General features: G+C 36.6%; 1 protein-coding gene across 1 annotated transcript in view; it reads left to right on the forward strand.

The window, feature by feature from the left end:
- SMC3 (structural maintenance of chromosomes 3) overlaps positions 1 to 25334 on the forward strand; it is a 39241-nt gene extending 13907 nt beyond the window's left edge. Inside the window, exons 3-30 of the mRNA XM_009881628.1 lie at positions 3955 to 4030; positions 5621 to 5659; positions 6477 to 6544; positions 6928 to 6999; positions 7185 to 7264; positions 7849 to 7927; positions 9231 to 9348; positions 9909 to 10084; positions 10260 to 10340; positions 10580 to 10744; positions 11278 to 11399; positions 11883 to 12096; positions 13635 to 13738; positions 13962 to 14061; positions 14533 to 14693; positions 16057 to 16198; positions 17451 to 17601; positions 18647 to 18801; positions 19664 to 19813; positions 20024 to 20182; positions 20846 to 20953; positions 21343 to 21451; positions 22103 to 22350; positions 22472 to 22684; positions 23385 to 23576; positions 23726 to 23903; positions 24438 to 24544; positions 24861 to 25334. Of these exons, the coding sequence (XP_009879930.1) occupies positions 3955 to 4030; positions 5621 to 5659; positions 6477 to 6544; positions 6928 to 6999; positions 7185 to 7264; positions 7849 to 7927; positions 9231 to 9348; positions 9909 to 10084; positions 10260 to 10340; positions 10580 to 10744; positions 11278 to 11399; positions 11883 to 12096; positions 13635 to 13738; positions 13962 to 14061; positions 14533 to 14693; positions 16057 to 16198; positions 17451 to 17601; positions 18647 to 18801; positions 19664 to 19813; positions 20024 to 20182; positions 20846 to 20953; positions 21343 to 21451; positions 22103 to 22350; positions 22472 to 22684; positions 23385 to 23576; positions 23726 to 23903; positions 24438 to 24544; positions 24861 to 24932 (3639 nt within the window). The 3' untranslated portion in view covers positions 24933 to 25334. The remainder of the gene's footprint in view (positions 1 to 3954; positions 4031 to 5620; positions 5660 to 6476; positions 6545 to 6927; positions 7000 to 7184; positions 7265 to 7848; positions 7928 to 9230; positions 9349 to 9908; positions 10085 to 10259; positions 10341 to 10579; positions 10745 to 11277; positions 11400 to 11882; positions 12097 to 13634; positions 13739 to 13961; positions 14062 to 14532; positions 14694 to 16056; positions 16199 to 17450; positions 17602 to 18646; positions 18802 to 19663; positions 19814 to 20023; positions 20183 to 20845; positions 20954 to 21342; positions 21452 to 22102; positions 22351 to 22471; positions 22685 to 23384; positions 23577 to 23725; positions 23904 to 24437; positions 24545 to 24860) is intronic.
- The last annotated feature ends 2028 nt before the right edge of the window (positions 25335 to 27362 follow it).

Here is a 27362-nt window from a genome sequence, read left to right on the forward strand (position 1 = left end):
GGGGTGGTGTCCCCGGCCTAGACACGGAGCGAGTCCGCCGTGGAGGCAGGCGGGTGCCTTTCCTCCCCCGGTTCCCGCGGCTGGGTTCATTCATTGCAGGTGTGAAGTGGGACTTGAGGGGAGGCCCTCTTGGACGCGGGACTGTTCGCGGGCTCTGTGGGCACTCTTTGGACGGGGCAGCGCTGGTGTCTCGGCCCTCCCGGCGAAGGCCGACCCGAAGCCGGGAGGCTCGTACCCACGCGGGGCTCGTACTCAAAGAAGGGGCTCTCCTCAGCTGTCAGGCGGCATCTTTCAGCTGTTAAAGTTGTGGGTTTTCTTCCTTTTTACTATTTTTTTTTTTTTTTAATCTGCGTGTGGTCTCAGTGGGGAAACGTGACTGTATTTGGGATTTTAATCCAGGCTGGTTCTGTCTGTCCCTTCGCCCGGGAGAAGCAACAGTTACTGTTTGTATTGGGGCGATGCCTTAGGCCCCCCGGGCGTGGACCCTTTAACCTATTATACTTCATCCTTGACAAGCTATCTACAGATAACATTCAGTTAAAAAGAAGGACCTTGTATGGATCTTTTCCAAACAGTTTTTAAGATTGAGGCGATCATTAATGTTATTTCTGTAGTGTATCCCTGCAGTCGTATTGCATAGTATATCGCACAGTATGGTTGCATTTTTATGGCTGTTTTCATACTATACATGTTCGTACAAAGCATGTTCGTACAAAGCCTACTAGGGTTCTTTTTCTCAGTGGACTCAAAATTTACCTGGCTCTCTTGACACCCTACGGGTGGCTTTGTTTAGAAGAATATTTTATTGTGTTTGAAAGTGCATGTTCTACATAGAAATCAGGTTTTCATCAACTGGGCGACTAGGGAGTGCCTCAAATGCCTTTTCATCGTGTTTTAGTAAATCACTCTTATCACTGTAGGTGCTCACATTGCTTTAAAGTCTTTCCTTAAGAATTCTTGTTCTCCAGATTTGAATTGCACAAAAGTAAACAGTAATGAAGATATATGGAATCAGAGTTCAAATTAAGTCAGAACAAGGGAAATGAGTTTCATTTGGGGGGAAAAAAAATTTAGGTGGTCAATAACCAATACTGCTCTAGGAGCTATAAAAGAGAGTAACAAGGTGTGAACATGAGAATAAAATGGAGGAGGGTGAATTTGGTTCACCAACATTGCTTATTTTGTTGCTTCCCAGAAATCATTCCTGAAGTTTGAAGATTAGAACTATCAAAGTCTTAATCTAAGGCTATACAAGGCAATAAAGAAGTTATGATGTTTCAGAATATGTAGGGTGAATGAAGGGAGAAGTCACCTAGGAAAAAACTTTGAGTGGGGAAGATGGTGTTCAGAGTCTTCCTGTATCATACTCTTGTGGTGCCTGAGTATGTGGATGATTGAAGTTTGTGCTTCTGTAGTAATATCCAAGAAGAATTGGTTGTTTTTACCTTTTTGTAGGGGCTTTCAGGTTCTTATGAGAATAAAGTAGATTAACTGTTCCAATCTGTATGTTTTTAGAATATTATAGGTAAAATATAGAAGTAATAGAGGCCAATTTTTTTTGCCCATTCTTTTCTCTCTTCCCTGAAATCTGGTGAATTGGAAAGCAGCATTGTTTGCCAAACGTTTGTGGGGGTTTGTTTGTTTGTGGTGGTTTTTTTTTAATTTTACTTATTTTTCAAAATCGGGATGAGTGAATGTAGTTGCTGTGGCCTAGAGTTGGTGGTAAGACCTGAGTAATATTTGCTGTTCCAGTTTTTCCTTTGAAAGCCGCTGGTACCGACGCAGAACTCGCTGTTACTGCAAAAGTCTCCATCTAGCAGATGAGGCAGACCGGTTTTTTAGGGGAGGTGGGAGTCTGTGTTCACAGCCATGGTGACTGGATAGTCTTCAGTTAATACGTTGTCTTAACCTTGCTTTCTGTTGCTTGGTCCGTTACATTCTGAAATCCTTAATTACTTTCAATGTAGTTGTTTTGGATTTAGATCTGAATACAGTGCAGGTACTTAATGAGAACTGTATCTTGCCAGAGGAGAGAAAACACGGGCAGTTGCAATTCAAAAAATGTTTAGATAGGGAAAGTGTTGGAGGAAGTGGCAGACTAGTTCTTTTCCAAAATAGCTGTTGTTGCTTTCATCTGATGTTTGATGGTCAAGGATTAGTAATTTTGTGCCTACCCATATTCTTAGCTTCAGGCTTCAGTAATGAAATAATTTTCCAAAGAGTATTTGACAAGGAAGATGTAGTGCCTGAGAAGAAAATGACTCTGTGATTTCTGACTAAAAGTTAGTTAATGCCTTTTAAGTTTTATTTCATTTCAGTTTTTATAAACTTAAGCGTTTGATTTGCTGTATGGCATGACATTTTCATTCACTATTAGTGAGATGGTTTTAATCCAAGAGGAGTTTTCTGTGATAATCCTTGATAATGGGCTGTTACATAGTGGGAGAAAGACTGAAGACCAAACTTGACAAGAATAAATTGGGGCAATTTCCTTTCCCAGTCTTTTGTCTAGTAAATTTTATAGGCAGGATTTTACCCTGACGTGTGTATAGTGTGCTGCCAGAATATTACAGTATATGAATGTAGTTCTGAAAGCAATTGTTTCTTGAGTTGCTTAGGTGTACAGTTAATATAGGCTTTTGTAGTAGGAGGGAAGAGACTTGCTTTAATGTTTACAGTACTACTGCTAGGCTTTTTGCTGCAGTTTTGTATGTGCTTCTCGGATACCAAGTATTATGCTCGTTTTCTGGAACATGGGCTGTTTTAGTACTTGAAGATGTGAGAGAAGGGATGACTAGTTTGGAAAAAAAGAAAATGGTGGTGGGACCATAGACCTTACAGACAACAAAAAAAAGTCTAAATAACTTCACATGTTAGACTTCAGCAGTAATAATACTGAGAAATATCTTGTAAGATGGTTTGCTGTCTTCCTATACAAGTAATTCTTAGTTTCTGGTGGTTATCTTGGTGAAACATTGGTGTTATTTTAACAGTATCTTGCTTCTGGGGAAGAGCTGGGTGAAGGACATAAGGATTAGATGTCAACTCTAGTCCTATTGTAAGCGTTCTTGCCGAAAGATCTGCAAACATCAAAACTTTTCAGGTGGCTGCTGTCTTTCTGATGTCTCACTGAGCAGAGCAAAGCTGCTGTATAGCCTTTAAGCACAGCTTTAACGTTAGGAAAAAGGTTGCTTAATGCTGGCAAGTGCATGCTGCAAGTTGGATCAATTTCGCTGCTCTGCAGAACTTCTGAAGTATTGAGGTGTTACTCTGTAACTTGTATGTTACTTAGCCTGGCAAACTTCTAATAACTACTGAAATTGAATAGTTGAAGTGTGACACGCTGCTTCTAGATGAGTGTTTGCTGTGTGGCTCCTGAAGTTAATTGTGAATTCACTAGAGCCGAGATAGCTTGCTTTTTTTACTTCTCCCTTTAGGTTGCACAATAAACCCAAGTAAGAACGTATTGCATGTAAAATAGGTAGAGTCTGGTGTAGTTTTTGCAGTTTGCAATTGCTCTGTTTGGAGAATTTGCAAATAAAATTCTTATGCTGTATGTGGATTGAATCATAAAAATTAGAAGTCTGGTCCTACCAGGGTAAGTGCTTGTTATACAGGGGTTTTCTTTCCTGTATGTAATATTTGATGCAAATATATCTTTTTGTGTAGCTTGTTACAAAAAGACTCTTGGAACTCTTGTTCAGTATACTTTGGCCTAGCTAAGTACTAGCATCTCTTGTGATGTGGGGAGAAAAATCATCTCTAAAGTGATGCTAAGGTGAGGGGCAAGTTTTATGATGCAAGTTGCTGATCTTGAGCTGGAAAGCTGAAGTGTGTGTGAGAAGAGCAGGGGAAATTAGGTATATTGTAATTGATATTCTGTAAAATGTTATAGTTCAGAAACTGCCCAAGAACAGACAGAACTTTGTTAAAATAACTCACTCTTCTCATTAGGTAATCATTCAGGGCTTTCGAAGCTACAGGGACCAAACCATTGTGGACCCATTTAGCTCAAAACACAATGTCATCGGTAAGTTCTGATATTTGTCTTTTAACACTGATTAGAGTTTCACTGTTGTTTTGGATGATGTTTACATTAGTCTTTTATAGTTTTTTATATTTTACCTACGTTTGATTACTATATTTTCTATTTCGGAAACATCTTTACAGTTGTCTGTAACAAGTCACAAGACATATTCCACTTACAGCAAAGTAATACTAGCATTCAATTTTACTGTGACAACAGTATGTCCGAGTTTTGAGAAATTGAGTGAGCTCTGTAAAGTCCTTCATATGTGCAGGTCTCCATATCAGCCAGACCCCCCTTTAAAGGCTGTCCTTGCAGGAAGAGCAGCAGAGAATTTGTTTGAGATTGGTTGTGGTTTGTTTCACTTGGGGTTTTTTTTTGGTACCTAAGTGTGATCATTTTTGATAAATAAGCACAGTTGCTACTATAAACTGCTGCAGAGAAGGTGGTCCTCTTTCTTCCAGCTTTGAACGAATGAATTTCTAAAATGTGAACTGTCAAAAAGCACAATATAAATTTCAAAGTGTAGTTTCATTAATAACATCTAATCTTAACAGTATGTTGTTTCCAGCGTTCTCATGCTTCTTCCAATTTTTGCCCATGGATGCCTGGTCCTGCCTTTTTGTTTGCATTGATTTTTAGTAATTGTGCAGCAACTTTAATACTGCTGACCTAATAGAAAACAGTCAGTTTTGGACTTAAAAACTTAGTAAGTAGGATTTACTCTGAGACTGGAAAAAACATGTGTATGACCTGAATAACATGTCCTATTATGTAATGTTACTTCATTGGGAGCTAAAACTTTATCCAGGTGTTGGTCTTGTTAAAAGGGAAATAATAAATAAATCTGGCTTCACTGTTTCCCTTTTTAAAGACCTCAAAGTAATCCCAAGTAGTTTTTGGAATGAGGTGAATCTGGAGTGCATGTAGGCAGGAAGGGATGAAAAGCCTGGGATGCTCATTGCTGCTGCAAGGCAAGCAGTTTTGAAATTAGTACAGTAGGTGCTGATCTTAAGACACTCAGCCTTGCTGAAACACATCAGAATGAACAGATTACTGTATGTGAGCATAGTGCAGTGTTCTTATACCTTTATTTTTTTTAAATAGAAGTAGTACTTCTTCCAGTCTTTTTAAAACAAAACATTGCTGAATTAGCAAGTGGAGCATTAAGAAGTTCATGCTTTACCTGAAGTTCAAAGTTTCCTTTGGTTAATTATAGAAATTTGATGCTGGGGCCAGAAGAATTTGATTTAGGTTTACTGGTTTTATCCCACCAGGAGATTAGTATTAAAGAGGAAAGGATGGGAATAAGTAGGATTGGTTTAACCATTATTCTCATTGTGGAATAGTATTTCAATACTATTCATTCGTAAGTCATTGTGATGTGTTTGAGTGGGGAAAAGACTGCTCTCTTGTTCTCAGACAATGACTAAGTGATCCACCTACTAAGTTTTCCTCATTCCCTTGAGATTTTGTTTGGCTGTGTTACATTTGGGTTCTGTTCTTGAATATTTAAATGTAAAATTTAAAGTACTTTGCAATATTAACTCATGTCAACTTTACGTGTGTAAAACTTTGTGTTTTAATATTCAGTGGGAAGAAATGGATCTGGAAAAAGCAACTTTTTTTATGGTAAGTGTGGATTTCTTAGTATAATAGCATGGGAATGCTGATGATACCAGTTTTTTTTCTTTGTTTTTGCCAGAAGTTGGTTTACCAAATGTTCCTCTTCAACAAGGAGTGGCAGATGGGTCATTATTTGACAGTGATGAAAAGCAGATCTCAATGCACTTGTTTAATACTTACCTTCAGGTTTTTCCCCAGTATTTGGCTTCTTTTACTAAGGGCCTTCTAAGACTTTTAAATGGCAAAAAAGTATTTACAGGAGGAAGCACATTCTGAGAGTCACCCACCTTGAAAACCGATTGTGATATTTGCAGTTACTGGGGACATTCTTAGTGGCTAAATTCTAAGCTGATTCTATAGCAGTATGGAGCAGTTTACCACCTTTTAACATATGGTTGTGAGGGGGATTTTGTAGGGTGGAAGCATCAGAGGAGGAGCAGCAAAGATGCTAGTCAAAGGTGTTAGTGGCCTTTGTGATGGTAGTCTTTATAAATTGCCAAGTGTTAAGTGTTTTAGTGATGTTTTTAACCTTGCCTTTGTGCTATGTACTTGTAGAGGGAAGCTCATGAATTCCTACTTGTGCAGCATTGTTAATGCGTATGCAGTGAACTAGTAAGGTTGTGACAATGATTCTAGCGTACAGCAGGCTGAGTGATAAAGATCCAGCAAATTAAGGTTTTTAATAAAGAAACATTGTAAGATAGTAGCAGCAGCATGACTGTACTATACAGCAGTGAAACAGTATGTTTCAAGTTAAAGAAAGTGCTGCATATCTCCCTAAAGGAAAGCGTAAACCTTCTGTTTCTTTATTATTTTATTACAGCAATTCAGTTTGTCCTCAGTGATGAGTTTAGTCATCTTCGCCCGGAGCAGAGACTGGCTTTGTTGCATGTAAGTAAGTGAAGGTGTATAACAAGACTAAAGAATAAGCTAATGCATTTGAATGTTACTACAGAAATGGTAAATTGCTGGACTGTGGATATTTTAAGCCAATTATTTTGGAAGCATCCTTAAACGTTTTTTGGTTCCCTTTGGCAAAAGAGAATTTTTTACGAAGTAATACATTAAGCTGATAATACACGTCAGTGAATGTCCATCCAAGATTTTCAGAAGTAAAAATATATGTATTGATCTTACATAGATGCTCTTGACTTTCAAATCCTTGGAACGACAGGGGAAGCGGGATTGTCAGGGAAAAAGGGAGATGAAGAGATGAATGAGCTCAAAATCCTTCTAAGGTGGGAATTATCTAACCAAAATATCTTCTTTCTCAGGAAGGTACAGGTCCTCGTGTTATATCAGCGTTTGTGGAAATTATTTTTGACAATTCAGACAACAGATTACCGGTAAGTTGGATACACTACTTCAGAAATAGATGATCACTTCAGACTCTAGTATCCCAGTGTTATAGAAGTCTTCAATACGGTAACTGCTTTTGAGTCAGTTTGGGTAAAAAGTGCCATAAACATTCTGGATTAGTTATACGTACCTTCTGCAAGCAGTTAAATTTACTGGGTTTTGTTTTCTTAAGATTGATAAAGAGGAAGTCTCACTTCGCAGAGTCATTGGAGCCAAGAAGGACCAATATTTCTTAGACAAGAAAATGGTGACGTAGGTACTTCTTTTCCTTAGCTGAATGAGACTAGTAGTATTTCTGTAAAATTCTCTAGTCACACAGAACACTTGCATCTCTAGCCTGAAATAAGTTAGTTCTCATGAGTTTTGTGAGCAATACTAATTTAGTTGTGTAATACTGAGTGCCGGTATTTTGACAGCAAGGACATCAGTCCTTGTGCGAAGACTTCGAATTTACAGTTTAATCCATTCATTAACATGATGTTTAACTGTGTACATAATATTTTGTTCAGTGCTTTTTAAACTAGAAGCGTTACCAGACTTTAGGTTGTTTCATATGCTTTCTTTTGATATCTTTAACTGTATTTGCCTCCTCTTTGCTTCAAGGTGCTTCTTTCTTAACCTTTTTCCAACATTATAGTATTTTAGATATTTTCCATTCTTATTCTGCCATTTCATTTTAGATTTAGCTGTTATCAAATAAAGAAGCTTTTTCGAACAGAGCATGCATTGCACACAGTGATTATAGTATGTGATGTATAGTTGAGATACTTTACTGAATTTTTACAGCTGTCACTTCTACTGTAAGTGTTTTTAATAGATTCACAATAACATTTCAGGAAAAATGATGTAATGAATCTTCTTGAGAGTGCTGGATTTTCTCGCAGTAATCCCTACTATATTGTCAAACAAGGAAAGGTAAGATTTGTTTTCACAAAGTGGAAGAAATTGCTATCAAGAGTAACTTAGGTTTTTGTTTACTTCTGCAATAATTGTACTAAATCCATTTTAGTTTGAAACAGTTCTTGTAGATGCTGCTTTTGCAAATTTGTTTAGTAGTTTATGTCATTATAAGAAAAAAGTTTTAATGTCTGTAATGTTGATATTTGCAAAGATTACTATGAAAAAAACTTTTCTAACTACTTACTTTTCTGTATGCTTAAATACAAAGCAAACTTAATTTCTATGACTGTTTCAGTGTATATTCATGGATTTCTGGGCCTTAAGATGAGACAGTTAAGTGTTGAGAATTTTAGGAGGCTAAAAGTACTGTCAATGGAGGATGAATGGAAGTATGTGGAAGCACCAAAAGTGAACATACAGCAGGCAAAGGGCTCACAAGGTAGCCTGTATTAACTGGTCTTCAAGACACAAGCACTCTTACCAGAGCTTTCAAAGAACACCCATATCTGGAGACAAAGGACAGATTACTTGTAATGGCTCACAGGGTGGGACACCATGGAGACACTGATAACTGTCAGCTCCAAAAGATTACTGAAAGGCATACTTAAAAGGGGAATGCAGGAGACTTGAGGAGCACTTGATGGCAAAAATGCTGACCTAGCACTACAGTCTGTCAAATGTTTATCAGGATAAATTGTCCTATGCAGCTGAATGTGTGTATTTGGAAGAGGCAGCTTCAGCTGGAAAATCACTTGCGTTTTGTAAATATATGTACTGGTTTTAATATAATACAAATTAGAAACAGTTACCTTCTTAGAAAAGAATGCAACCACTAAGATTCTATTGAACAAAAGTGAGTTTTATGTCGGGTTTAATTGTATGGCTGATTTCATGTTGGATTAATGAGTGTTTGATGACCTGAATTATTCTAAGGATTATAACCACTGCATTTTCATGTGGTTTTATGGAGACTTTTGAACTATTTGTTTAACACCAGGACATAAGAGCCCAAGCTTGAGTTTCTCTAAACATAATTTTGAGCAGGTAATGATTTCTTCAGTTTACGTAATACTAGCATCTTGAGTTGTGCAATAACTGGTAGTCTTTGAAAACCAACAAAATTTATTACAAGCAGAATACTTGCCATCCTAAAGTAATTGTCTCAAAAGGAAAGCAGTATGGTATATACTAGGTATCTGAATCTTCCTGCCAAAACCTCAGGCAAGCAGGCCCAGCAAAGAAAGTGCAATCTTTGATCTGTTGTGGTTAGCCATACATCCAGTGCAGGATATTGAAGTCGTAGATCTTGAATTTTCAGATCAACCAGATGGCCACAGCTCCTGACTCTCAAAGACTGAAGTTACTAAGAGAAGTAGCTGGTACCAGAGTGTACGATGAACGTAAAGAAGAGAGTATTTCACTAATGAAGGAAACAGGTAAAAATAGTTTAAGATACGAATGTTTTATGCCACAGTAATTCTGTTAACTCTAAAGGTTTATGGTTTTTCAGTAAAGCTAATTGCTAGATAGATTTTATTTATGGTAAGTTAAATGATACATGTCATATTTCCTTCTTGAATTTTAAATACCTTAAAGGGTTTAATAAGTGACTTCATGTGTGCTTTTAGTAATATCCCTATTAGCCTAGCTAAAGTTTTATTTGTGCTGTTCACAACATGTGAGTGATGTCAGCTGGCAGTGATCTAAAATCAGGATACCTACTGCTGTGCAAACACTAAAGTTTATGTAGTATAGTCTATTATTATTTTAAGTGCATGAGCCAAGAGAGTACATGCTTGTGTTACCTTACATAACTAGTATCAGCAGTTCTGCTGTTAGGATGTTTTTTTGGGGGACTTCTGGACATGGGTTCTCCTTTTCACATGTCATAACTGTTGACAAATAGTTAATCACTGGAGGAGATTCAGTAGCTTTAAAGGTGGGGGAATGTATTACAGTGTTTAACTGAACTTCAATCTTGTCATCTTTTCTGAAGAGGGCAAGCGAGAGAAGATCAATGAGTTGTTGAAATACATTGAAGAGCGACTGCATACCCTAGAAGAGGAGAAAGAGGAGCTGGCTCAGTACCAGAAATGGGATAAAATGAGGAGAGCATTAGAGTACACCATTTATAATCAGGAGCTTAATGAAACCCGAGCTAAGCTTGATGAGGTAAAATATCTTGGCTAATACAAAATATAACATAAGCTGTTGGTGTGCTTTTTGCCAGTATCTCCTTGTGTTTCTTGATAGAATCCTGTTAATGTTCTTCACTAGTTTAACTATTTTCTTTCTAGTACTGAAACAGAATCTTGCTACTTAAGCTATTGGTGATATTTCCCTACAGCTTTCTGCCAAACGAGAGACAAGTGGAGAGAAATCCAGGCAGCTGAGAGATGCACAGCAAGATGCTAGAGATAAAATGGAGGTAAAAATATACTTTTAACAAGGGCTTTTCAGAAGCGCGTTTTGCTTTGGGGGAGGGGGGGAAGGATGTTCTAAAAGTGTTTAAAATTCAATTTTATGCTTTCATCCTGTTTGGAAACGGGAGAAGCTTTTTCACATTTTTAGTGTCTCTTGATCTATGTAGTAATGATCTTGTGAGTTTTGATAGACACTGAAAAGTGCATGCAATGTTTAAAATAATACATACTTAAATTTGCAAAGGAAATAGAACGGCAGGTTCGAGAACTGAAGACAAAGATTTCAGCAATGAAAGAAGAGAAGGAACAACTTAGTGCTGAAAGACAGGAGCAGATTAAACAGAGGACTAAATTAGAGCTGAAAGCTAAAGACCTTCAGGATGAATTGGCTGGCAACAGTGAACAAAGGGTACGTAACAGCAGTGAAGTCTTAAAATGTCCTTGGCACAAGGTAGTATACTTGTAAATTAAAGTTTTGGTTTTAGACTCTGGCCTTTCATTATTTTTCTGAGATTTGCCAGGCAGATACCTTAGTTTTTTGTGATGTCTTCTACCAGATTTAAGCATAGTCCAGTGTTATGATCCTTTATTTATCATCCTGCATGTTGCAAAGTCAAGCATCTGCAATTCTCTTGATCTTAATTGCTGCAAGTATTGGGAAGGAGGCTTTCGTTTGTAGCACTAATTTGAACTTGGTTTTTTGGACCATAAAGATCTTCCTTTCTTACATAGTTTAGCATTTTTGAGAATGCTTAATTTTATCCCTCTTTGCTGTCTTGATTGGAAATGAATTCACTTCTGAAGTGTTGAAACAGCATAGCACCAGATAAGCAATGGCATCTTGCATTCTTACAATTGAATTATTCTCTAGAAGTGTGTATTTATCTAATAACACAGTTCGTGATATTACCTAACTTTAAATACTGCTTTGTTGACTTTCAGAAAAGACTGTTAAAAGAGAGGCAAAAACTTCTTGAGAAGATTGAGGAGAAGCAGAAAGAATTAGCAGAAACGGAGCCGAAATTCAACAGTGTAAAAGAAAAAGAGGAGAGGGGAATTGCTAGGTCTGTGGCATTCTACAACGGGGAGTCAAAGCATTTAAAAAAAAAAAACCAACAAACAAACAAAAAAACACAAAAAACAAACAAACAAACAAAAAACCAAAAAAACCCAAAACCCAATACTATCCATAAGTGCAATTAACTCGCAGTTGTACTTGTTGCTTGAGAATGGGGTAGCTATATGCGCTTACATACAGATAGTCTGTAAAAAGCCTCCTTTATTGTTGGGAGGATATAGTATTTGGGGAAATTAATTTTTAAGTTAACCACTTCTGTGGGCTATTGTTGACTTTTTGTTTTGTGAAGTTTTCTGGGTGATTTTATGGTTTATAACATGATTCTTTTCTTTTTGTTACTGATTTGATACTTGAATCTTAGAGCCTGGTTTGGCACTTCTTGAAAACTCTTATGGTAATTCTTAATGCTTGCTCTTAGTAAATTCAAGATTTCTTTATAATACAGCATGCCTTTTCCTTCTCAAAATAGACTTGCACAGGCTACACAAGAAAGAACAGATCTTTATGCAAAGCAAGGTCGAGGAAGCCAGTTTACTTCCAAAGAAGAAAGGGATAAGTGGATAAAGAAAGAACTGAAGTCTTTAGATCAAGCCATCAATGACAAGAAGCGGCAGATTGCAGCTATACACAAGGATTTAGAGGATACAGAAGCAAACAAGGAGAAAAATTTGGAACAGTACAGTGTAAGTTTTCAGCTTATTAGCTCTCAGTATTTTTGAGAGAAGGGTTAAATGTTCAATCTGGTCTTGGACAATTAGACTTCAGTGCCTATTTATATTTCAGATCGGGTGCAGTCTTTTAAAAATGTATTGAAAACGTCTGCAGATGAACTCTCAACTCCCTTTAGCACTGCATCTAACTTCACTCTATATGTTGACTGTCTTTCTGGTACTTTCCCCAAAGCTTTTGGCCTGAGTTTTCGGGAAGAGATTTACATCTCCCTTGTTCTTGTCTATGTTGAACATGACCATTTCATTTAGATAACAAATTGTTATGTTTTTATAGTGGTCTACAGTGATTGTTTTCACTCTGCTCTTTCTTTTGTCATCTTACTGAGTGAAACTGTCATGCAAGCACTCCACCTTTGCACCATGAGTTCAGCTGGTTAGAAGTTGTGTCCCTGTCCATGTTAGAAGATTAATAATATCACTCCTGCTAGGAGCTGCAGGAGTGAAAACCCGTGCACTGACGGGAGAGCATCCAATGCCAATACTGCTACCTTGCATGTGCTGATACACAAAGTCCAAGAACACTGTCTAATGTATCTACCGAAATCAAGGATCAGTCTGACAAAATCTAGGAATGTGGTTGTACAAAGACAATGGTGTTCTGCTAAAATACTGTTTGGATGGGGCCTACATTGGCAGAGTAACAATTCTCTGAGTTGGTGAATGAAAGAAATGGCCTTTACCACTGGCTGTTTATAATTGTATTGTACTGCTCAATAGGAATTCTATAGAATTGAAGAGGTTAAGTTTGAGGCAGCCTTTGATTCCTTCTATACACATATCTTGGTTTTCTTTTTCTCCTTAAGGAAGGTCAATTTATGCTTAGGCTAAGAGCTGTATGGCTTTTTATTCAAAGGGGAGGCATCTTGGGTGAACATGATGGAGAGCTTGCAAAGTGAGGTTGGAAAAACTTGGCTATGTTTTGGGAACACAGCTAGTCCTCCTGTACACAGATAACTATGAAAACATTATCTGAGTGCTAGCCCTGAGCTGCTTTGAAAATGGCAAGTGTTAAATGAGCAAGCTTATTTAACACTTGCTGTTGACAGCATGCTGTTGACAGCAGCTGTGGTAAAGTAATGATACTGCTGGAGAGCAGGCTGAGATTTTTGATTAATAGCAGTATGGCATGGTATGCAAGACTAGTATGTATGTTGTTATCACAAATGTTATTTCAGAGCATGATTATGCAGTTATGTATATGATAGTTACTGTTTTGATTCAGTTTCTTACCATGACTTAGTGAGTCATTTCACTGTAATACACAGGTACACAGTTCAGTTCAATACCTGCCTTGCAGTCTACATGATAACTTCACCTTGTTACAGCTCCCTTACAAAGATGTATTTATTCTTAGTGCATTTGCAGTTTGTAAATTGGTCAAAATGTTTGTAGAAATTGTTCCTGAATTTTAAGTTGTTATTTAGTATTGAATAAAAGAAAGATTTTTGAAAGAGAGCTGTAGTTTCATACTGTTCTTTTCTTTGTGTTAGAAACTGGACCAGGATCTTAATGAAGTGAAGGCTCGTGTTGAAGAACTGGACAGAAAGTACTATGAAGTGAAAAATAAAAAGGATGAACTACAGAGCGAAAGAAAGTTAGTAATTAATTGAAATATGTCTGAATCTCACTTAATGTGAAGGACCCCAACTGTGTAGTTGTTAACATGGCATGTAGGTATGTTTTTTTTAAATATAGCCATGTATGAACTCCTGCACTTCGCCTTCCCGTTAGATTAGCAGTCTTTGAGAGTAATAATAATAAAAAAATCTTCAGACTTCATTCACATGTGAAATACTTTAATTATTTTTGTTCTGTAGTTATCTATGGAGAGAAGAGAACGCAGAACAACAAGCTCTTGCTGCAAAACGGGAGGATTTGGAAAAGAAACAGCAGCTTCTCAGAGCAGCAACAGGAAAAGTAAGATACCTTGTATTTGATAATTCTTTGTGGAAGCTTTTCTTGTCGTTCTTAAAGGACAAGTCATGGTCATATCAGAAAGATATGACTGTTACTTCTTTTGGTTATGGTCTTACTGTCATAATTAAGATGGAAAAATTACAGTTGTAAGCTGAATTTTTCAAATATTTAGAATATCTAGAACTACTTGGAAATTAGTTTTTTAAGCTCAAGGTGATTGAGGAGAGGTAAGGAGACCAGGTAGAAATAGAATACTTCTAAAATTTCTTCTGCTATCTTTTTGCTTAAAAAAAAAAAAAAAATCCAAAAAAAACCCCTGAAATGTGACTCAAATATTTAGGTATCTTCCACTTGAGCTGTAGGTTAGTTATCAGGAACTTGGCAAAAAAGGTTACAGTTTTCACAAAGGTACAATGGATATTACTTCTACATCTTTTAATTGCAGTACAGTAACAAGTTGTATTTTATCAGGCCATTTTGAATGGTATAGACAGCATAAACAAGGTTTTGGAGCACTTCCGTCGAAAAGGCATAAACCAGCATGTTCTAAATGGCTATCATGGCATTGTGATGAATAACTTTGAGTGCGAACCAGCTTTCTACACCTGTGTTGAAGTTACTGCAGGGAACAGGTAATTACATGCTCTTTAGTGTTACTTAAGTTAAAGCAGCTGCAGTAGTTACAATTTGGTTATTGGTGCCAGTTGCTACTGAAAGTTTTATTCTCTTGAACTTGAGGTCTCGTCCTTTTTCGGTCAAGGTGTCTTCTATATAGCATAATCAAACTGCTACTTCTTCAAGAAGGAACTGAGAAGAATTCTGCCTATTTAAAAATTAATCCTTGCTGCTTTTGGTCTTGCCTGAGGAAAAAAAAACAGAACAAAACCACACAAAGACCCCCAACAAAGGCCCCAGACCCACACTCCTGACACTTACTGGAAGGATTGGTGATGAGGCTGAATTATATTGAATAAAGTGGATGCCATCTTCCAGTGTGGAGAATTCCACAGTAAGCAATGCTGGTGTTTCAGTGATAACAATCAATAAGAATTATTTCACTTACACTAGAAAATCTCATGGGCGAGGTTGGTCTCTAAACTGTCAAAACCTGATATTTAAAAATTACCTGAAAAGATATTGAGTGTTAATGAGTCTGTCTAATGTGTCTTCTAGAAGAAGTCAGTGCCTTTTGGGTGATCCACCACTTCCTGCAGCATCTAACACTTCAAATTAATTTAAATTGTCTTTTTGTGTGATCAGTCCCCTGTTCCAATTCATGATTAGTCATATGAATTCTTGTTCTAATGAAATATAGATAGTAGCATACAGGCAGGAAAGAGGACAGAGGTTACATGATCTTGCAAACTATAACATAGAAATGTTGATGCTACCACAATTTGAAATGCAGTCCCTCATCTGAAACATCTGTGTCAGTGTGAACAAGGGTGTCTCTTCAAAGTGCTTCACAGTTTTCTGAATCCTGTTGTGCCCCATAGTTTGAAAAAAGCAGTAACAAGCAAACTGTAGTTCAACCTGCAAAAGAAAGATCACTTATTTCAATCCCTCTGATGGTAGTCCCCGTCATGCACAGGGAGATAGATGTGGTCTCTGTTTCTGTTGATTGTGTATAGAGGCCTAAGATGCAAACTCTGTAAATCCATGCAAAGAGGGCTGAATATTGTATTTTGAAATGGTATGGAGGACAGAGGTTTACAGTTGAACCAAGAAAGGCTGTGTATGCAGTGACACTGTATGCATATTGAGCTGCTCTTGTGCTGGGGGGTGGAATGTAAAATTCTTAGCTGATCCCATTTTAATGAAAGTGAATAGAGTGTATCCACTTATTCTAAGGCACAGACTTGAAAATAAATGCAATGCAGCTTTATTTTGGTATGTTAGTTAATGGTACCTGCATGCTTACTGTTCCCATACAAATATGTTGGTGCTTTTAGCACAGTAAAGTTTTTTCGCTTATTTGTTGGGCTTGTTAATTAGGTTGTTTTATCACATTGTGGATTCTGATGAGGTCAGTACAAAGATCCTAATGGAATTTAACAAAATGAACCTTCCTGGAGAAGTTACTTTCCTCCCTCTGAACAAGCTGGATGTTAGAGATACTGCTTATCCTGAGACTAATGTGAGTTAAAGTTCCTTTTGAACCTTCTACTTCATAATTACAAAGCCTTGTATTTTGAATTTTTTGTGTATATTGCTTGTTGCCCACCACTTGCTTTGCTGTTGAATGTCTGAAATTAAATATTACTTCTAATGTGTGCTTCTCAACATAAAAACACTCTGTTATAGGAAAATATTTACTTTCCTACCAGGTATTTGCTCTTTAAAGTGTAACTTCACCTTATGAGTAAGTAGGTGATCCTAAAAAGAAGTAGAATTGTATTGTAAGCTGAAAATCGATAATTACCTGAATTACTGACTTGTAATTCTTTAAGCTGAAATGCTGCCGTGGGCAAAAGCTGAAGAGTCATGACATGTTACAGCCATTGACAATTTCTCAAAGTTACTGGAAATGAGTTGTGGTTTTATATTTAAAAAAGCATAAATGAAACTTCTGTGACAACGATTTAAAAAGTAGTTCTGAAATACATCTCAAAGTGTCTGCTTTTATTTGAAACTTTAGTAGTGAATTAATTGTGTAAATGTTAACTGCTTCCTACAATAATCACAGTAGAATAAGTTCTTTAAAAATAGTTGGGTTTTTTTTTTCTCCTCAGGTAAACGTAGGGAAAAACTAAATAGGAAACAATCAGACTTCTAGGGTGCTTATTTTGGCAGGGCATTACTAGTAAAACTCTGTTAATGTTTGTGTCCTGCTCTCTACAAAAAAACTTTTGGAGGAGAAAAAAATTACTGTCCATATATGATACTTATTCAACTTGTTTGAGTAGCAATTTAATGCTTGGATAAGCTTCCTGGAAGACTCTTAGTTGACTTAAGACTCAAGCCTAGCTGTTAAAAGCTAAAATTGCAAAATCTTGCACTTGATTTTCATAAAGTGTTTATGTGTTTGCCTGAGGAATGTTCAGTCAGTGTGTCATCCTTCCACCAACTGACAGCTGTTTATTTCCAAAGTGTCATCCACAATATTGTTCTTTGAGTTCAGTTTGACATCCTCTATGTAAATAATGATGTATACACCTCCAGAAGTCTTCATTCTAATTTATTGATTGTGAAGCCAATGTTAATAGTCAGTGAATTTGAGATAATTTAAACTTTCAGAAATTCTTGTTATAAAGGCTAGAGTGTATTCTATTTTTACTCTTGATGGTAGTTTTCCAGGGCTGTCTTGAATTCTGTGTATGAATTAGTTGCAATATACTTGCAATATTTGTATCAATATGTTCTTCTCATTAAAATCGCTGTCACTTCAGGATGCTATTCCTATGATCAGTAAACTGAGATACAATCCAAGATTTGACAAAGCTTTCAAACATGTTTTTGGAAAGACTCTAATTTGTCGTAGCATGGAAGTGTCTACCCAGCTGGCCAGAGCTTTCACTATGGATTGTATTACTCTAGAAGGTAAACGTTTCATTTTTATAAATTATTTATTGTAAAAATGGGATCCCTGGAATGTGAGGCTCATTAAACATGGTCCGTTAGTGTTGTCAAGGTAATATTTTATTTTTTTTTTTAAATCATTGCATACTTTGCTGAGATGTACAAGGTCGCACTTGGTTAAGTACAGTGCTTAAAAACATAGAATTTCTTCACAAGCCGTTGAAATTTTCTTATGATCTGAAAGTTAGTATCTATGTATCTCCATCCTGAGAATTGTAAAGCAGATTAGGTTTGTATCCATACAGTTTGTTTTATCCAATATAACAGGCATTTGCTTTCCTGGAGTACTTACGGTGTTTTCTACAAACTTAAACCAGTGTTTAGGGTGCAAATGTACGGCCTCAATTACTGATAAGTACAAGGTGAATTCTTCTGTGTACCAGACACATTGACATTTTATGTTCTCTGAAATAATCAGTATCTCTTGTTAACTGCCTGTTCTTGGAGGGTGGATTCCCTGCAGGTTTATTGTTACCTTTTTGTCTCTTAAAGTCAGTCTGAAAAAAATTCCTAAGGATGTCTGAGGAGGAAATGATTAATTTTTCAGTAACGGCATATTCTACAAGCCACAGATGCTGCTAATTACTCAGCCTCTCTTTTGTTTTCTCATTCACAGAAGATCTGAGATTTATTTTCTTCTAAACTGACAGTGCTAGACACTTGCATTTTGCCCTTAATATAAGTTTGGGTTTTTTTTTTCCTTCAAGCTGCATGGTTTCAGAAGTTAATTAAAAACAACAAAAAAAATCAGCTAATGCTTAAAGGACATCATCGCAGTCTGTTGGTCTTGAGAAAGGAAATGCACTTTAAATTGCATACAGAAATAAACATTTATTTCTCTAATTAGCGTAAACATACATATGTGATTCCTGATACCAATGCAGCGCTTCTGTACGTTAGTTGACATGTTCTAGTTAATCTGCTAAGTTGTATTGTAGAAACTGCTCTGAACATTATGGAGAGCATATAGCATGCAGTTTATAGTCTCATTCTGTTGTGCTTTTAGGTGATCAAGTCAGCCATCGAGGTGCTTTGACTGGAGGTTATTATGACACAAGGAAGTCTCGTCTTGAATTGCAAAAAGATGTTAGAAAGGCAGAAGAAGAACTTGGTGAACTTGAAGCAAAACTCAATGAAAACTTACGCAGAAACATTGAAAATATCCTTTTGTTGTTCTTGGGAAAGGTTGCATGATGACTAAGCTTTTGTTTTGCGGTTACAGTAATAGATGAAAAACAGGAGACTACCTTTTCTTAATGTTATATATTAGCTGTGGCACTTGTTGTGACTGTTGCTTGTGCAACCTGGTTCTACATATTACCGTAGGGATTTTAGTAACAAATCAATGGTAAAACAGGAACAAAAACTCAGCATGTGAATATTGGTCTACAACCAGTGAAAATAAGAGACCTTAAAACATCAATTGTTAATGCGCCTGAATTACATTCTTTTTTAAAAATAACTTTTAGATCAATGCAGCTAGATAAGAAATAGTTTCTCTACCACGGCTGTTATTTTTTTGCTAAAACTTATATACTGGGGAAACTTCACTGAAGAATACTAATTGAAGCATACCTTGTCCAATAGTTTGCTTCAGAGAGTGGCTGGCACTGTAGGCTTCAGAAAAAAAGGAGCTTTAGGAGTCTGTCCCTGTTAAGATTTGGTCTTTAAAGCTTAGAGATGAGGTTAAACTTTAAATTATGAGGTATTCTATTCAATTTTTCTAAGATCTGAGTTTTTTCCTTACAAGCTCAAATGTATCCCTGTGTTGTTCTGAGTGCCGTGTAAAATTAACAGCTCAATGAAGCTTTCCTTGTTCTTGGTGTTGATTAGGATGCTCACGTTATCTTTGTTGATGGTTCTTGATTTCTTCTGTACCATGGAATATTTTGGTTTTGTGGGTGTTTTTGTTTTTTATTTTGATGGCAGCTGAATATGCCAAACAGAATAAAAATTGAAGGTACTAGTAGGTATAAAATGCCTTATAAAATGAGGAGAAGGTTTTCCTTAGCCCACGGTATGGATTAATAATGAGATTGACCAGCTAATGAACCAAATGCAGCAAATTGAAACACAGCAGAGAAAGTTCAAAGCCTCTCGAGACAGTATTTTGTCAGAGATGAAAATGCTGAAGGAGAAAAGGCAGCAGTCTGAAAAGACATTTATGCCTAAGGTATAGTATGGGGATATTGAAAGCTGTTACTGGTTTTATATTGTTTCATTAATATTACTGATAAACTTGTGTTCCATTCTGGTTAACATCATAATATGAAGAGATGATTAGAGATATGTCACAAATATGTTTATGTAAACATAAAAGTGAAATTCATATAAATCTACATAATGCTTTGAGGAATGATTCTGTGTATTGCCTGTTCCGTAGCAACGCAGTTTGCAGAGCTTGGAGGCAAGTTTACATGCTATGGAGTCAACAAGAGAATCATTAAAAGCAGAACTGGGGACTGATTTATTATCTCAGCTCAGTCTTGAAGATCAGAAACGTGTGGATGCTCTTAATGATGAAATTCGACAACTACAGCAAGTAAGGAGATGAAAATGTCTTGCCTTCTCAATAAACTTCTTTTTTCCTTGTGTATGAAAACTCACTTATGAATACAGTGTAATTGAAGTAGTATTTCATTAATAGTATGTTTGGAGTTTTCTCATCTGCGAAGTGTATTTGTGTGTGCTTCTCAAACGCTGGGTGAATTTTACTAGCTGTATTGTGTGAGAATTATGGCTGTTTGTTTTGGAACCATCACGGCTTCCTTGCTCCTGCTCTTGGACTTTACAGCAATAAATACAAATAGTTAATCATCTGAAAGGAATGATGGACTGGGGCGGGGACATGACACAGATGCCTTTAAGCATGTGGTACATGAGACAAAACCAATCCATGTTAAGAAATACTACTTAAGTGTACACTCTAAAGCTGTACTGTGTTTATGAATTTGATTCAGATGCTAATACATTTTAAGAAACTTACTGATATGTATGGTTGACTTTCATGCTAGACAGCTGCAAAAATACCATTTGGTTTTTTCTACCTGTTAGAATTAGAGCAACAGTCCAAAGGGTTGTGTGATGTTTTAATACAGATTGTGTAAAGATTGGGTTTTTTTTTTTTGTCTTATTTATTCCTTGTTAAAAATAAGTTGTTTAGGAGTCAGTTAAGGCAATCAATCCACTTTTTTTATTTTTTCAGGAAAACAGACAGCTTTTGAATGAGAGGATTAAACTAGAAGGCATTATCACAAGAGTTGAAACATATCTCAATGAGAATTTGAGAAAACGCTTAGACCAAGTGGAACAAGTAAGGATTTTCCCTTAAATGTACTTTTGAAATCTGTGTTTTGGTTTATTTCCAGGGCTTTAACATAGAAATTATTTGATACTCATTTATTACCCTGCATTATCTGTGATGGGGTTTGCTTCCATATATACAAGCTGAGTTAAGTGTTTAACTTAAATTTCAGCACAATATTTTAGGCATGTGAATTTTTGACAAATCCTATCCACAGGCTACATATAAATAGGGCCATCGTAGTGACAGATTTTTTTGAAAGTCTAACTATTGTCTAAAACCTTACTGAAATATTTAATACAGTTATATGTAGAGTAGCAGAAGATAACTTGTTTGTCTGGCTTATACTTTTGTTCCCCTCCATGCTGAAGCTTGGTGGCATTTACTTTGTCCCATAGGAACTGAATGAGCTTCGAGAAACAGAAGGTGGCACAGTTCTTACTGCCACAACATCAGAACTTGAGGCTATCAACAAACGAGTGAAAGATACACTGGCACGGTCAGATGGTTGGTAGCATTTTTATTTTTTCTTCTGAAAGAAAATTCTCCAGGTTTTGAAAGTTCACACATACCATATTTTGGTTTAGAAATAGATGGTGATATGAGATGTAATTGCTAAATATGCTGTAGTAGTTACATAGTGTGACAGATTTTTGGAACTTACTCCAAAAGATAAGTCAAGCAAGATTTTGTGCATGTTGTACATAAAAGAAAGTGTCCACAATTGCACACTGTAATACCAGTAAGTATGTGCTGGTGACAACAGATTTCTGGCTTCAGGGCATAGTACTTTTGAAGCAACCTTTGTAGAAGATTATGCTTATATAGTTACTCTTGAATTTTGTCTAATCTATCTAAAACTAAGTTGCTGTCAAATAGGAAATAGCATCTGTATGGCTCAAACTTTTTTTGCTTCTTTTAGACTTTAACAATATGACTGTAGAACCTTTGTTAAGGTTTTTTCAAGCCATGTACTTATGGGGAAGAAAAGAGGGATTTTTCAGCTTTTTGTCTTAAGACTAGCTTTCTATCCCTTAATAAATATTTTTCTTTAGATTATCTTTTTGTTACATAAATACTTGACTGAATAATTGTTGATTTTATGCAGGCATGTAAGACTGACCACTCTGGTTTTTGTGCTCTCACCCGCTATCTCAGATCTGGATAATTCTATTGACAAAACAGAAGCAGGAATTAAAGAGCTTCAAAAGAGCATGGAACGCTGGAAGAACATGGAAAAAGAGCATATGGATGCTATTAACCATGATACAAAAGAACTTGAAAAAATGACTAACAGGCAAGGCATGCTCCTCAAGAAGAAAGAGGAATGCATGAAGAAAATACGAGAGTTGGGTTCACTTCCACAGGAGGCTTTTGAAAAGTATCAGACCTTAAGTTTAAAGCAGGTAATGAGTGTGCTTGGTTTCATGTTTCATGACCTGAAATACTAGTGTCACATATATCCTGAGTGTCAAATGTGGCTGGAATTGCAAGGCGCTTTGATACGTTAATATTTTCCTTTTACAGTTATTCCGCAAACTGGAGCAGTGCAATACAGAACTGAAGAAATACAGTCATGTTAACAAAAAAGCTTTAGATCAGTTTGTGAATTTCTCAGAGCAGAAGGAAAAATTAATAAAAAGACAAGAGGAATTGGACAGGGGCTACAAATCCATCATGGAGCTGATGAATGTCCTTGAGCTCAGGAAATACGAGGCCATTCAGCTGACTTTCAAACAGGTAACAAAATGGCAACAATTGTAAAGACACTGGTGCTGAAATAAAATTGTCCCCATGTGTAGCAGCTATATGGGAACAAGCAGGTACGTTTATAATCATAGAGGGCAGTATCATGTCACTTGAGGTTTGTGGGGATTTTAAATACTGAAGAGGAAGTAGGCTGGCATTTTAAACAGGTGCTCATCTTGGGTTTGTTACAACTCTAGCTTTACTTTAAACCTTTTAAATACTTCCTTTCTGATGAATCTCTTTGTACTATGTACAACCAGTCCTTTCTGGGAAATGTCTGATAATAAACTCTGCACCAAAACCATTCTCCAGATTTAAGTGAAAGTAATTCCTAATGTTAACAAAGTAGCTTAACTACGAAGTATGTGAAGTCTTCTCTTAAAAGATCATTTGCTTAACTGAGATCTCATCTGTAGTTTACTGAAATATATAATACTTGCTTTTGCCACTGTTTTATATTCTAATTCTACCATTCTCTTAAAAACTTTAAAAATTCTCATACTTCAGGAACAGTTGGCTCAGATGTTTTTAAACCAACCTCTGTATCATGTATGTTTCTCACTTGTGCTTAAGAATTAATGTGGATCCCTGCTTTGAAGGAGGTACTTAGTGTGATCATGCAAAAACAGCTGTTGTCTGCAATTGATTTCATGATGTAAAAATGAGCTGGTGTATTGTCTTTCTTTTTCAGGTGTCAAAAAACTTCAGTGAAGTATTCCAGAAGTTAGTCCCTGGTGGCAAGGCCACCTTAGTGATGAAGAAAGGAGATGTGGAAGGCAGTCAGTCCCAGGATGAAGGTGAAGGCAGCACTGAGAGTGAAAGGGGATCTGGATCTCAGAGCAGCGTTCCATCTGTAGACCAGTTCACTGGAGTTGGCATAAGGGTAAAGAAAAGTATTTGTGTTTCAGTACTCTGAATAGTTGTTGCCTGTAATATATTTTTAAAAGCCAATGGTCCTGTTTATTTACTATAATAGGAAGTGATGTTGTGGTTTAATATTTTGAAATCATGTTGTTGCGTTGTTTTCTTTAGGTATCGTTCACAGGGAAGCAGGGTGAAATGAGAGAAATGCAGCAACTTTCAGGTGGACAGAAATCCTTAGTGGCACTAGCCCTGATATTTGCTATCCAGAAATGTGATCCAGCTCCATTTTACTTGTTCGATGAAATCGACCAAGCCTTGGATGCTCAGCACAGAAAAGCTGTGTCAGGTAAATGTGTACCTTTACTCATCTTCATTATGGTTGAAGGTGATAGTCTGTTTTCTCATCCCTTATGTTTAAGATAAAAGCTTTTAATCATAAGGGCACATTTATGAATATCCCAACACGTGTGTTAGTATTTAACTTTGTGCCTTCTGAAGCTTTCATGACCTTGGTTTTAGGTAGATGCTCTTACTACACTCAGTGTGGTGGAAGTAGTCCTGTTCTGAAGTGTAGTTTGATTTTTTAAAAATGAACTTTCAGCTCATTGCCTTGTTGGAAAAGTGCTTACACTGTTTTTCATCATAGACGTTTAATAGTCCAATGACTTTGAGTGTCTGGGTTTGTCAGAGTTGATACTGGAGTTAGTGAGAATACTTAAAAACCTGATATAGATCCTTTCTTGATCTGTGGGGTTTTTCATTTTATTGACCAAAACTTCATTTTGAATAAGGAATAGCAAACTCTTTGCCTGTCTCATATTAAGACCTGTCCTGCTTTATTGAAAAGATTACAATAAATAATTTTTGTGTTCTTTTTTAGATATGATTATGGAACTAGCTGAACATGCTCAGTTTATTACAACAACTTTTAGGCCTGAACTGCTTGAGTCAGCCGACAAATTCTATGGTGTAAAATTCAGAAACAAGGTAAATAGTATGTTTTAATTATAGCATTTACTGAAAACCTTACCAAGTTGTACATTTGAGACTTGACTTAATGAGAGTTCAAAGTGAATCAGCCATATTTCATTTGTGGTTTTCTAGTTATGTCAGTTTTGTATACAAGTTCTCTCCTTCCTGAAAAATAATTTTAATATCTGTAGATGTCCCTTGTCATGTTCTTTAAAGGAGATTAGAAATAGATTTTTAGGTCTGTTGCTGAGTCCTGGAGCCTTGAGAAATAGGTCTGTCTTGCTCTGCAGGAGATGCTGTAATAATGGTATACTTCTTTTTGTTCCACCAGGTTAGTCATATTGATGTGATCACAGCAGAAATGGCCAAAGACTTTGTAGAAGATGACACCACGCATGGTTAAATGAAATTGTACTTACTGCTTGTTTGGAAGATGTGTATAGTGCTATGTTTATGCCAGGGACCTGTAAATTTAAAATACAAAGTATTTAGTCCTTGTTTAAAATAGTTTTTGAACATATGTTTTAACCAAGACCCCAGAAGGCTTAGTTTCAAAGGAGCTTGAGTATCCATTTTGTCTCTGTTGCTGTATTTTATAAGATAATTGTTAATGTTACCTTTATACAGTACCTGTAGTTTGGAAATTTTATTCTTTCCTCAAATCTTTTGTAAAGTGTCTGTTGCTGTTTTAAAGCTTTTCAGAAAGTGCTAGCTATTCCTTCTTAAGTATAATTTTATCATTTATATTGCCTCACATGGTTTTTTTTAATGGCTTCAATTAAAATGATTGGTTTTATTGCTGTAACTTGTATACATTAAGTTTTTGGGTTATATTGTCTGTCTGTAGAGGATTCCACTGAGATGGAATAAATACTGTTTGGTCATACTGGAGCTGCATATTTCAGAAGTATGAGACACAGCAATTTTTCAAGCCATTCTTACTACTTTTCCCCCTCTTTTGCACATTTCCAATGCCAGCAGAAAACCACCCCAAATCTGTGCTTGTCCAAATTCATAGTGTTCTGGATATTGAACTGAAAAAACTGTAAGATCAGAAGATACTGCGAAGTCTAAAAAGACCCTAGAACTGTATCAAGACAAATCATAGCCCCATCTATTTTCCTGGCACCCTGGCCTGTGTAACAATGCCTCCATCATATCGCATCAGCACAAGACCAGCACAAGTTCAGCCAAGTGACAGTCACAAGTCAAAATGTGAGCATCTTCCTACCATCTAGGGTTTTGGCAAAGGGGTATTGTATAATTTGGTATGTTATTCTGGAAAACTTTATTTTTGCCATGAACCATATATTTTTTAGATAGCAAAGCAGTTGTAAAAAAAAGATTAGTTGGTGTTGCCATAGTGTGTATATATAAACATAAAATAACCTTAAACAGTACCTTATGTAACTTTAAATAGTGCAGTGAGAAACAGCGTACTTGTATATTGCATTTACTCTGTAGGGCACTTTCAACGAAGCAGAAGAATAAAGCAGTCTGATAGGTTTTCATCTGCAAGCACCCTTGCTCCCCACTGAGAACTTAAGGAAGTGCAGGAAAGGAGAGCATGAACTGATTACAACTGTCCTGCGCTGAGGAGTGCATATACTTGCCATCCAAGGCAGGGTAAGAGAAGAGTACTGAAGTGATGTGGAGTAACTTCCCCAGGAAATGATAACCGTGTGGGAGATGACTACCTGTAGTAAGCCTTAAGCCTTAAGGAGTCTTGAGGAGGAGGATGTTGTACCTGACGTAAATAAAATTTCTATAGTTCTAGGAAGTCACTAGCTACATAGTAGACTTCTCTCAGTGAGAGAGGCTATGGTACAAAACATTAAACAAACTCTTGAAGCCAAAAAATTTTTAGCCTGTGAATAGACACTATATTTGAGAACCCCGAAGAACTTGAAATTTGTCCTCTGCATACACAGCTCTGAATGCATTTAGGGTGGCTACAGAGCAAAGCATTCCTGAATTACTCACAGGTGAAACAAGTGACTTCAGAGTCCAGAGAAGGACCTGAAGAACCTAGCCACAGATTCCTACCTAAGGTCACTGATTTCATGCCATTTGATCCAGTGCACATAAGAGCATACTTGAAGTGTCTGTAACCTATGACCATTAGATATGTAACTTGCCTGTGGTAATAGCAGGCTGCGTGCTCAGCTAACTCATTAGGCTTGCCAGTTGTTAGTTTAAATTTTGGAAGAGATGAGCAGTTCATATGTCATGAAGCTAATTACTGTGCTTATTAAGAAGTGTCATACTGAATCCACATAAGACTGATCATTAATTTTATCAAATAATCTCATTAAAGTGGGAGTAGTTTAGTAGAGCAGAAGGGTTTTGGTTTGTTGTGTTGTTGGTTTTTTTTTTTTCCTTTTGTACAGTGCTCAGCATACCAGAGCCTAAATACAGCTGAATAATGAGTAATTTCAGCTATGTTAAGAATTTTCCTCTGGGTTGAGTCTAGCATTAAGTTTCTTATCAAGCACAGTAGGAAAATGTGTAAGTAGCAAGCTGGTGAAAACACAACTGAATACTGAGTTGTTACTATGCAGGGTAAGAACAGACAAGCCTTTAGCTATCACTTTAGCTATCATTTCAATTTCTTGTCTGCTAAAGACCAAGGTTTAGAACTATTTGCACAAAATTTGGTGGAGATTTATCAAGTTCTTCACAGAATCACAGAATTTTTAGAGTTGGAAGGGACCTCTAGGGATCATCTAGTCCAACTCCCCTGCTAAAGCAGGATTGCCCAGAGCACATTACTCAGGACTGCATCCAGGCGGGTTTTGAAAATCTCCAGAGAAGGAGCCTCCACACCCTCCCT

This window comes from Charadrius vociferus, unplaced genomic scaffold (genome assembly GCF_000708025.1).
Source record: "Charadrius vociferus isolate BGI_N301 unplaced genomic scaffold, ASM70802v2 scaffold282, whole genome shotgun sequence".
Classification (NCBI taxonomy): Eukaryota; Metazoa; Chordata; class Aves; order Charadriiformes; family Charadriidae; genus Charadrius; species Charadrius vociferus.